At 40.4% G+C, this 12138-nt stretch overlaps 1 protein-coding gene across 5 annotated transcripts in view; it reads left to right on the plus strand.

The window, feature by feature from the left end:
* HHAT (hedgehog acyltransferase) overlaps window positions 1-12138 on the plus strand; it is a 330296-nt gene that overhangs the window by 43098 nt on the left and 275060 nt on the right. For all 5 annotated transcript variants that reach the window (XM_034764509.1, XM_034764514.1, XM_034764512.1 and 2 more), the window contains exons 6-7: window positions 424-636; window positions 9862-10033. In XM_034764509.1, coding sequence (XP_034620400.1) covers window positions 424-636; window positions 9862-10033 — 385 coding nt within the window. The remainder of the gene's footprint in view (window positions 1-423; window positions 637-9861; window positions 10034-12138) is intronic.

Consider the following 12138-nt stretch of genomic DNA (forward strand, 5'->3'; position numbering starts at 1 on the left):
GCTGCCACTGAGCCACCTTCCTGCTGCTCCACTAGCCCACGTGGGCTACAGCATTTCTGCTCTGCACAGGCAGGGAGCAGCCTCTGTCTGCAGGAACCGGCAAGCCCTGCAGCGGCCTCTGTTGGGGCGGCCAGAACTGCAGTCTTGTCATAACAGCTGAGGCTACCAACAGTGTCATCTAGCAGCTCCAGCGTCCGCTTTCCCTCAGCCTGAAACCCTGATATGCCAAGGAATTAAGTGTGAATAGTGCCTCCCCACTATGCGCTGGTGCCTCCCCAGGGAGGCACACACCATAGTTTGAGAATCTATATTAATTGCCCTTTATTGATGATGACCTAAGGACTAGTAAAGTGCCAGTAAGAATGCTGATTGTTTGATATCGAATCCCATCATGTTATAAACATTCTCTGTTTTGTTTTGCAGAGAGGGTGGTACGACACTGAAAATGAGTACTACTTGCTGCTCTTCACCCTGACTGTTCGCTGCCTCTACTACACTAGTTTCAGCCTTGAATACTGCTGGCATGGGTCTACCCAGAAGAGGTACCACTCATTTTTTTGGATGCTGGCGTACATGTTCTACTATCCTGTGTTCCACAATGGACCCATTATGACCTTCAATGAATTTACTAAGCAGGTAACAGCACTTTCAAGATGATACAGCTCTTGGTTTTCAGTACATCTGATGTGGACTGAGGACTAAATCCTCTGAGGTGCTGCGTACTTCCTGCAAGGTTCCCAGCACCTTCACACATTACCTTTAATGTGGGGGTTGACAGCTCTGGGCACTTTGATAAATTGGCCAGAATGGGCCTGAAAGAAGGAAGACAAAAGCTTGAAAATTAGTTGGGGGTCCTGAGCTAAAACTACATATTATTAAACACCCTCTGAACTTCAGAAGATTTTGGTTCTGGATTCAGACTTTGAAGCTCAGGCCTATATCTTGAAAATAATATCTGAAAAGCTGCCAAATGAATTGGTGACCTCTTCCCAGCTGCCAGATGTATGTATTCAAGCTGTATTAAATTAAAAGGGGAAAGAGATTGTGTGTGTGTGTGAGGAGGTGGAGGTAGGGCAGATACTTTCATCTTTTGAGAGGTGGTGTTGTTAATTAGATGAACATTTTGGTTAGGCAGAGCCTAAAATTCTCTTTAATCCATTACTTCAGATGATTCTTCTGATAATGTATTTTAAAATGCACTTTGCAGATGAGTCTGAGTTAAAAGTTTCATTTACAGTTACCTACTTGAGAAAAAATTCTCATTGATGAGATTTTCAAACAGAAAATATTCTTAATGTTCGTGTATCTCCATCTTCCCCTTTTTTGTATGGCTTGAAGTACATTGCACGCAGAAAGAGGGGAGCACTAAGAACACAAGCTTAGGTATTACCTGGTTACACATCAGCCATAGACTAATACTGAATTCACAAAAAACTAGTAATTAAAAACTAAGTATTGATTGAGTGACAGATTGAAGGAAAATGTCCAAATAGGTCTAAAAATCTAGTGATTGGGGTAAAGATGGGCTAATTTAAACTCGGAACCTTAGTTTTCCACATATATTTTTTATTATCTTCTGAATGAGACTGTGATGGCTTGGAGATATGACTATTCTAGTTCCTTTTTTAAATAGATGCATATTTTTTCAATCAACTAGATACCTGAGAAAACCCACAGTAGAAACATAGTAGTTTTCATTGATGCATTTGGTGATTTCAGTGCCCAGTGTCCATAACTGAGTCTAATATAAAATTTTCTCCTTCCTGGCTGTTGTAAGGGACTTCTATTTCCACGTGGTCTTTAGAAAAACAAAGTAATTTAGTTGCTTTAAACAATACATCTGGATCTGAATTTGACAACATCAAGGTATACAACAATGGCATAGAGACAGGTCAGTTTTGAGCATGTTAGTGAGGGAACTTTTGAAAACAGTTCATAGATATCATTTAATTGTGGGTATCACAGGCGATACACCTTATTCAAATGAAAAATGTCCAGAAGATGAATAAATTGCTCTTTATCATTTTCAGTTTTTCTTGCATGGTAACAGCTCCATCCATCCCCATTGTGTTTCTAACATGCCCATCATCATAGTATCTAAGTGCTGAACAAAAATACAGCCCTACTGTCTTCCATACAAAGATGGGCATTCCAATATTGTTATTTTCCTGAAGAGCAGATAAAAGTGTAAGAGATATTTTGATGCTTGGACTCAGTTCAAGCTTATGCACTGAACAAAGCCAAGTTGAAAGTCAGCTAGAAAATTATACGTAAATAAGAATGAAAGAATTTTCAGTATTAGTCCCCAGAAAATTTGTGATTCTTATCCTTATCCTGAACCAGATGTTTAAGTTTTGTAAAGCCAAAATTACAGAAAAGTCTTGGAGGTGCCAGATTTGGGGGTCTTAAGATAGAGAACATTCTTAATGTAGTCATGTTTTCTGGGCACTCTACCATATGTAGCATATGAAAAATGAAAAGAAAAGGTAAACCCTGCCCACCATCCCACATAGGTGCAGTGGAAACAGAAATTATAGGGTCATCATGTGTATATGAGTGATAAAATATTCCTTCAGCTGTTTGCAAATCCTTCATTTTGTTGCATTGAATGTGTCATAGCTGGCAGTTGATGAGTTGGACCACATTTTCCCCTGACGCTGATTTGAAAGCCCTGTTAAATAGTTTAAACAACTATTTCCAAACTTTTGAAAGCTGAGACCCTCTTTTAAAAAAAAATGAACCCAGTCATGTGCCTGAAACATTGCCATGTGTTGTTAAAGGTCATTTCACCTTAATTTATACATCTCCTACATCTCCCTGGCTAGTCTTTTATGCCCCCCCTCTCCTAGGGGACTCTGCTGTAATTCTTCATGATATGATTCTTTCTCTCCTTTCTTATGCTTTGATGAGCAGTGAAATAACTAACAATGTTGACATGTAAATGATCATCATTGGGATATCAGTTACTATCCATTCAAGTAAATGGTACAGTTTAAACCTCAGAGTGGCTGTTTCAGGTGGTCTACAAATTCATGCAGATGTCTCTGCGTCGATTACACTTTTTTCACAGTTTGAAGCTTTTCTTTGAAACCATAACAGGTAAAGGCTAATTTTTAATTAAAATGAAAGCTGAGACTCTGGAGAACAATTGAGCATCTAGTTTGGCTAATCATTCACATCTCTCACTTTGGGAAATGCAGGATATTGCTACCTGGATTTGAATAGTAACAGGACAGAGACTTTCACCTCTAGGCAACCACTTCAGATAAAAGCCTAGATTGGTAGTAAGCAAAAGTCATTAGTTGGCTCAGTCGTCTCCTTTGACTCTCTGGTAGCTTACATGAAATGAGTGGATGACCTCAGTCCAGTTCTCTGAATAGCTAGGAGCCCACACCACAGAAATCGTCACCACTGTTGGCACCAATTGGTATCCTAGTTAAGTCTCAGTAGAAATGGCATGAAGGCAGTAGTACTCTCACAGCCTGACAATATCAAGTCACATTGGTGATATGGCCTGGGTGAGCTTACACTTTTGCTGTGTGTGTGCATGCTGTATCTGATCTCCTGATAGGCATAGACTTCAGTTTTCAGTGCTATCAATCAGCCCCTTTAATAAACACTATTGCAAATAAACATTTCTACCTGAGGCACTTGGTGTGTAGGTGTACTGTGAGGGACTGATAATTTCAAGGTACAAGGCATGTGCAATAGTAGCACAGACCTACCAGCTGGTCACTAAATACAGCAATGAGATATGCTTTGCAGTTAAAATTTTATAAAAGTCAAGATACTTACAGTGTATGGGTATTGCATCAATGAAAAGCCAACTTGTGACACACCAGGATACTGAACAGAGGCAAGAACATGGTCTAGCATAGATATAGTTCTGAATGTGTAATTGCTGTGCAGCTCAAAGGAAGACAAGATAATAAAATAGCCTCCACCACCAATAGAGCAGATGGAACCTCAAAGCAGCATGTACTCTCAGAAAACTAATTTAGTCCTGTGTGGAATGTTTAATGCTTGGTTTGAAAGAAAATACTAGGGATTGCCTCTCTGTTCTTGTAACTCCATAACTGTAAGCAACGTGCATGGATCTGTCCAAGTGAGTGCCATTGTAACCAGCTAGACACTAGCCCCACGCTTTACTTAGGGATGTGGTTAACTTTTGGTGACTGGCTTGTACTTCTGATAGTCCTCCACCTTCCACCTGTCTAAAATGAATTTTATCATGTTAGAGTGAACATGGGAAGGCTCAGTGGCAGGAAGAGATACGCTTATCACCTGGTGCAGTGGAGAAAAAGATTCCCTTACTAAAGAAATACGTGATGAAAATACAGTTAACAAAAGTAGAATACGTTACACTTTTAAGAATTAGTAGAAGTGAACTATATTTGTCTATAGCGAAATCTGTACATGGGCTAGCCAACATGATCTAGCTTGAATCCAGCTAGTGCAGGTAATGATAGCAGTGAAGACAGTGCTGCACAACCTTCAGAGCAGGCTCGCGGGAAAAGGATGTACCCAGGGTCCATGCCAGCCTTGAACTACCCACACTGACGCCTGCACTGTGGTGTCTTCGCTGCTATTGTTATTTGTGCTAGTTGGGTTCAAGCTAGCATGGATAGGCTAGCCTGTGCACAGCTTTGTTTTCTTTTCTGTGCGTATGTCCAACATTTGGACACTCATTTTCCATTAGAATGATTAGGAATCTGGTGTCCAGTTCCCCTTTGTGGCTTTGAATAGAAAAATCAACGCACACACTGATACTGCATTGAACCGTGACTAACAGAAGTGCCAGAGGAATTAAAGGGGCCGAGTCAAGTGATTTTTCAGTACTTTGAAGAAACTTGGTCTCTTCAAACTACTCACTGCCAGTGAGATGTCATTAAGGGAGATGAGTCAGAAGAGCAATAGCATCTGGAAAGCTCATGGAAAGATGTAACAAGTTATCAGGTAATTTTCTAGACTTCACTAAGAACAAGCCAATCAATTGTGCCTCTATAAAGCCCTTTTCAGGAGAAGAACAAAACTGGTGGGGAGAAAATTCAAATGAATACAGTATTTACCTTTTAACGTTAGCTTAGATGAAGACTGAAGAAATATTTCCTTATTATATATCATTTTATAGCTCCAAAAGCATGCTAATCGCTTCAAAGAAAACACCGCTGCCACAAACAGACCTAAATTTTAGGCATGAGACAATGAGTCGGGGAGAGACAAACAGTAAAGGAGGATGCTGGTTACTGTAATATGATCGCATTTGAAGTATGCATATGCATATCTTGGTGGTTCTGCAAGATTTGACTTTTAAACAAAATTTAAAAAGGAAGATAAGGTTATTAAATAATTCATATTATTGACTCCCTTGCAGGTGTTGCAGAAGAAGTGCATTTGTTGGAGTGACTTAAATGAGGAGAGGGTTGTGACTTGGCAGAATATAGAGGGGCATCTGAATGATAATTAATTAGCAATTTTCAGTAGCTCTATCCGGGTGCATGAGGTATGAAGTATGTTTATTGCTTTTATCATAAAAAGAAGAATGGCAGAAACTCTTTATTAATCTTGGGAGTGAGAAGAATGTTGCTGTTTAACATGCTGGAAAACGGAGTTGCAGAAAATGAAAAATAGCAAAACTATTCTATGGCAAAGAGCTTTCAGTAATAATGCTTTTACTTTGTTATAATTGCTTTGCAAAAATGGGATAGTTTGACCTTTTATTAATAGTAGCCTGCGTCTGGCAGCTGTGCCACAGAACCATCCAAGATCGCTTAATCAAGGCCATCCCTCTACTTGTGGGGAAGGTTGATGTGAACTCCACTATCCCTAGAATGGACAGTCAGCTTTGACCAGACATCATCATTACTAATGAGGTACAGAAGAGGATCCTCATGGTGGATGTCACAGTTCCTTTTGAGAACAGGACCGTGGCCTTCTCTGACGCCCAAGCTCAAAAAAAGAAAAGAAAAAAAATACACCTCCCCCCTCCCGGCCAATGCCCTGGGAACTGGGGGTTACAAGGTTCAAATATACGCACTGATCGTTGGAGCCGTGGGCACATGGGATCCCAGTAAAGAGTGAGCATTATGAGAATGTGGAATTGGTCAGCGCTATGCCCCGCTGATGCAGCAACTCATGATGTTGGACCATCAAGTGGTCAAGGGACATTTATTTAGAATATATCACCAGACAATGGCAATGCCAGGAGAAATGAGCTAGATTGCCAATTTAGTCTCTAAGGTGCCACAAGTACTCCTGTTCTTTTTGCGGATACAGACTAACACGGCTGCTACTCTAAAAACAGGAACATAGCTGAAATATTTATTTAATAGATCGTATTTATTTAGGGATAAAGTACCCTAAATTCTCAATTACCGAGGGGCAATTTACATTGATTGTTACAGTATTTATTTTTCACAAGTTATTTCTAGTATAACTTTCCATGGATATGGATATTTAAACTGTACTGTTAAATTTATTATCCTAATTTGGGATATTGCAGATTATGTATTATGTGCATTTTATGACTTTCTATACCAAACTTGCTATCTTTGGATAACTTAAGCATTCCACACGGGTGAATAGAAACTTTTTTATTAATCTGTGCTGTAGATAACTTTCACATAAACTTTAATAAAATATTTAATTTTTGTATTACGGTAGTGCCCAGAGGCCCCAACCAATAATTATAGGCCCTATTATGCCAGCTACCATACAAACACGTACAAAGACATGGCAGTTTCTGTAGGTCATAAATGTCACCCAGCCCCTACAAATTTACCTGCAGAATTTGTGGGTGTTATGTACGCAAATACATGCAGCCCATATTAGAACTTAACTTCCCAATTTGTACATGTAAACACCCATATTTGCATACATTTGTGGAGGCCAGTTGAAACCTTGATCCTTCCACCCAAAATTTCAGAGGGTCTGTCTTTTGTACAATATGCAAAATATTCATGTGCAAACCTGATTTAGGTATGTAAATGCGCGTTGGCTTCTGTAAGTAGCTTTCTGCATGCACAAACAGATGTATGCGAAAATGTATCAGGTTCACAAAAGGGAGGGATTTGAAAATTAAAGCTCAACATCTGTAGTGTTCTTTGGTTTGCATGCTGTATTGTGTGTGAATCTGGAAGACAATGCTCGTTTCCCACTAAACAGTAGATTACCGTATATTCTAGCCTACTTCAGGGAGAAGGTGGAATGAGACTTAGTATATGAATGCGTTTAATACAGTTAATGTCCTAGAATTTGGTGGGCATCCTGGGAAACATGCCTACTACAAAATTTAAATCTTCCCCCATATGATTTAAACTTGTGAGACCAGCACTTGCTCAGCAGATCACCATAGCTCTTGCTGACCGTGGCAATGTTACAGGAGTAAAGCATTTAGTGTGACAAATTGTTTTTGAGCAATAAATCCAGTGTATTAGGTACAAACAGGAGAGTTTCAACATCACACAGTGTTACTTTTTCTCTTCCCCTTTCTTGTCTTCAACAAATATTTACCACTACCACAGCCACTATGTGGAAAATGTTGTAGTTCCCTTTGGCTTTTCCCAGCATCTAAGGATATTGATAGATACAGGATGATTATAATTTGTCTCTCACATCTGGACTCTCTTAAGTTTATAGTGCCTGGGAACAACTAATAGTGTTTGTCTCTTTCTCCAGTAGTTGCTTCTGCTAAGGCTGTAGTAGCCTCTGAGGCTCCTGCCTGCTTTGTGGACCCCTTGGTCAGTCTCAGCAAATCAATCTCAGTCTCCTTCACCTTTCTGCAGCAGAACCACACTTGTTCTCTTGGTTCAGGGCCCTCCAAGTTATGTGGAGTGTATGTGAGTGTGTGTGTGTGCACGGATGCATGGGGAAAGGGGGATCCACCAACAATCACAGCAGGCTTTGCAGTTGGAAGAAGTAGCATCAGCATCCAAGAGCAACATCTTGGGTAAACTATGGAGAGATGCAGATTACATTTAAATAATGCCTCCAGAACTTAAAATTCATTCCGAACGTGGTGTGTGTGTGTAAATATACATATACATAACATATGAAATGAATTATACATACAGTGTATACATAATATAAAATATATATGAATGCTTATATGAATCACTTGATGGTTTAAATGCAGCCACCTCTGGCATATACCATGATTGTTCTTTGACCATGCCTGACCCTATTACACAGCATATTAAGACATACCTTAATCTCTAAAGACAGTATCAGGGCCCATAGAGTTTAGGTCTCTGAGCCTATTTATAAAGCTCATTGAAGTCAATTGAGAGACTCCCATTACCTTTGGTGGGCTTTGGATCAGGCTTTCTATGGGAGATCACCTTGAATAAAAAAACCTACATTTTTATTACTAGATGTCCTCAGGCATTGAAAAAAATCGATGTTAAGACCCCTGCCTAGTTTTCTTATTACAATGTTTTTTCCTTAAAGTAGGTGACCTGGTAGGTTATTTCTTCCTCTACAAAGGCTATTTAACTAAATGCTTCAAAAATACTTAATGCCTTTTTATGAGAACAACAAAATGTTGTACAGCTACTCAAAGCCCACCCCTAAAGGTGAACTGAAAGAAACTAAGGCGAATAGTAAATTTTTGTCTATTAATTTGCTTTATTTTAGTAACTTTGCCTGTCAGACTTTTTAAATTCCAGGGTTTTTGTACAAGTCTGAAGGCAAAGTGCTGTCTTTGGAAAAAATTAACCCAACAGATGTTAAAGGGGAATAGACTGTTAATTGAAGATATTGTAGTTCTGTTTATCTCCCTGGAATGACTTCTGTTACCTTGTATCAGTGAGAGGAAATTCTATAACACGCTTACACTTGTGTGGTTAAAAATACATGTTAGTGCTGTAGGTTTGTTTTTAGGCTGTTCTCCAGGTTCTTCTGCCTGGTGTGGGGTCTTGCACTTTACGCCCAAGCATATGATGCTGGCCACTGTTAGAGACAGGATACTGCCTTAGATGGACCTTGAGTCTGTTCCAGTCTGCCTGTTCCTACATTCCTGTGTTCCCATGTGTGAAGAGACACTAAAATGAGGGATGTCAGTGGTAGATACATGCTGAGAGAAGCATAACGTTTTCTTCTCATGTGCTCTTTGAGAAGCTTGTGTTTATTTCTTAGCAGATAATTTTTGCTGGATCAGGTACTTAGGGTATAATTCACAGAGCCAGATACAGGTTTTATTAAAATGACTTGTATTCCTCTGTGTGACAGCCCTCTAGAAATTAGAGGATTATAATTAAATCAGGCTCTCCTTGAGCATCTTCAAATATGATGGCATTCAACGTATTTGGTGCCCCCAGGCTCAGAAATTGTCTGGCAGTGGGGTGACAGGGTATCTGAATTGATAATGTGGGGATGTAGGGTGATACATCTCCTGCCCTCATTGGATATACATAGATACCCCTGCAGGACTGAACCATTTGAAGCATCCATTAAAGCAAATCAAAAATGTGAACAGATGAAAACATAACACACCTGTTTCAGGGAGCTGCGTTGTGAGATAGATACAACAATCCACAGGCTCTGTAGCACTGTCCAAGCGTGCTGCATGTATCGTGGCAATGCACCATGGTCTTGAATTGGGATGGCTAATGTGGGGAAGCTCTGCACTATTGTGGCTTGCACCACTTCAGTCCTACTGATTGAAGTTGCAGAAGTACAAGTCTGTAGTATAGACAGGATATAGAAGGGAAATGTCCTTTTTCTCCATTTGAGAATAGCGCTCTTGGTGGTGCAGATAAATAAAAAGAAATTAAATTTTAAAAGTTGGCATCAAAAAGTCCATTTGAATGAATTGTCTGGTCATTTGTACACAATATAACTTACTTTGATTTCTTTCTGTAGATGAAGAGACAAGAAGCCTGCAGTTTGAAGATTAACCTTTGCATTTTACTGCTGGGCATAGTTCGCATTTTCTTTTGGTGGTGGTTGGCAGAGTTGATGATTCATCTCATGTATATCCATGCCATATACAGTAGTTCTTCACATCTGGAAGCAGCCTCCTACTGGACTTTAGGTCAGTGTAAATATTACTTACTTTGAATATACTTGTTAATTACTTATTTGTTACCTAATCAGTGCCCAAAAGATGCTTTATAGACACATAAGGCAAGAGTTTGCTTCCTCTTAAAAATTATAATTAAGACCATTTTAATATTTTCAAATTCAAAAGTTAAAACAAATTGAAAAAATGTAGTTGAAATTTCCACCTTGTTTTTATGCCAACTGCAGAGCTGGTTGAAATTATTTGAAGTTTTGAGGAGAAAAACGAAAAACATTTTGAGAAATTTTTCACAATTCTTCCTTCCGACCCTGGTATTTTTTCCTCCAAACTGTTCTACTGATCTCAAAAGACAAAATAGATCAAAAGGATAGAGCAAGGGATTCCAGAAGAAAACAAGGTGGTAGGCAGGCAATGATCTATGTATATACTGTTTAGTTCATGATGTTTACCATCATTGTGTATGTATGTGTGTGAGACAGAGATGTTTAGAATTTTAAAATAACTTTTCCCCTAGCTCTTTTTCAGTTTCTTGTTCTTTCTTTTTGGTGGCTGTATGATAATTTGATTATAGATGCTTAAATATTATAATGAGTGCAGTATAAAAATGTTGATAGTAGTCACTGTAGTCACATTCAAGCTGTAGTCACTTAGGCCTGGTCTACAGTATGAGTTTAATTCTAATTTAGCAGCATTAAATTGAATTAACCCTGCACCCGTCCACACAACGAAGGCATTTATTTCGAAATAAAGGGCTCTTAAAATCGATTTCTGTACTCCTCCCCAACGAGCGGAGTAGTGCCAAAATCGATATTGTCATTTTGAATTAAGGTTAGTGTGGCCGCAATTCGATGGTATTGGCCTCTGGGAGCTATCCCACAGTGCACCATTGTGACCGCTCTGGACAGCAATCTGAACTCAGATGCACTGGCCAGGTAGACTGGAAAAGCCCCGCGAACATTTGAATTTCATTTCCTGTTTGCCCAGCACAGGAGAGCATAGGTAACCACAGAGAGCTCATCAGCACAGATAACCATGCAGGCCGATAATCAAAAAAAAAGCACCAGCATGGACCGTACGGGAGGTATTGGATCTGATCGCTATATGGGGAGAGGATTCAGTGCTAGCAGAACTTCGTTCGAAAAGACAAAATGCCAAGACTTTTGAAAACATCTCCAAGGGCATGATGGAGAGAGGCCACAATAGGGACTCAGAGCAGTGCCGCATGAAAGTCAAGGAGCTCAGACAAGCCTATCAGAAAACAAAGGAGGCAAACGGTCGCTCCGGGTCAGAGCCGCAGACATACCGCTTCTATGATGAGCTGCATGCAGTTCTAAGGGGGGCCGCCACCACTACCCCACCTCTGACCGTGGATTCCGAGGCGGGGGTAATCTCATCAGCCACACCTGAGGATTCTGTGGATGGGGAGGAGGAGGAGGAGGACAAGCTTGCGGAGAGAACACAGCAATCCGTTCTCCCCAACAGCTAGGATCTTTTTCTCAGCCTGACTGAAGTACCCTCCCAAGCCAGTACCCAAGACCATGACCCCATGGAAGGGACCTCAGGTGAGTTTACCTTTTAAAATATAAAACATGGTTTAAAAGCAAGCGTTTTTTAATGATTAATTTGCCCTGAGGACTTGGGATGCATTCGCGGCCAGTACAGCTACTGGAAAAGTCTGTTAACGTGTCTTGGGAGGGAGCGGAAATCCTCCAGGGACATCTCCATGAAGCTCTCCTGGAGGTACTCCAAAAGCCTTTGCAGAAGGTTTCTGGGCAATGCAGCCTTATTCCGTCCTCCATGGTAGGACACTTGACCACGCCATGCTAGTAGCAAGTAATCTGATATCATTGCATGACAAAGCCTGGCAGCGTATGGTCCCGGTGTTTGCTGGCATTCAAGCAACATCCGTTCTTTATCTCGCTGTGTAATCCTCAGGAGAGTGATATCGCTCATGGTAACCTGGTTGAAATACGGGAATTTAATTAAGGAGACAGAGGTGGCCATTCCTACTGGACTGTTTGCCTGTGGCTGAAAAGAAATCCTTCCCTGCAGTTAGCCAAGCGCCGGGGGGGGGGGGGGGGGGAGGGGGGGGGGGGGGAAATTGGCGCTGAGCTTTT

The sequence above is a fragment of the Trachemys scripta genome, chromosome 3 (genome assembly GCF_013100865.1).
Source record: "Trachemys scripta elegans isolate TJP31775 chromosome 3, CAS_Tse_1.0, whole genome shotgun sequence".
Taxonomy (NCBI): Eukaryota; Metazoa; Chordata; order Testudines; family Emydidae; genus Trachemys; species Trachemys scripta.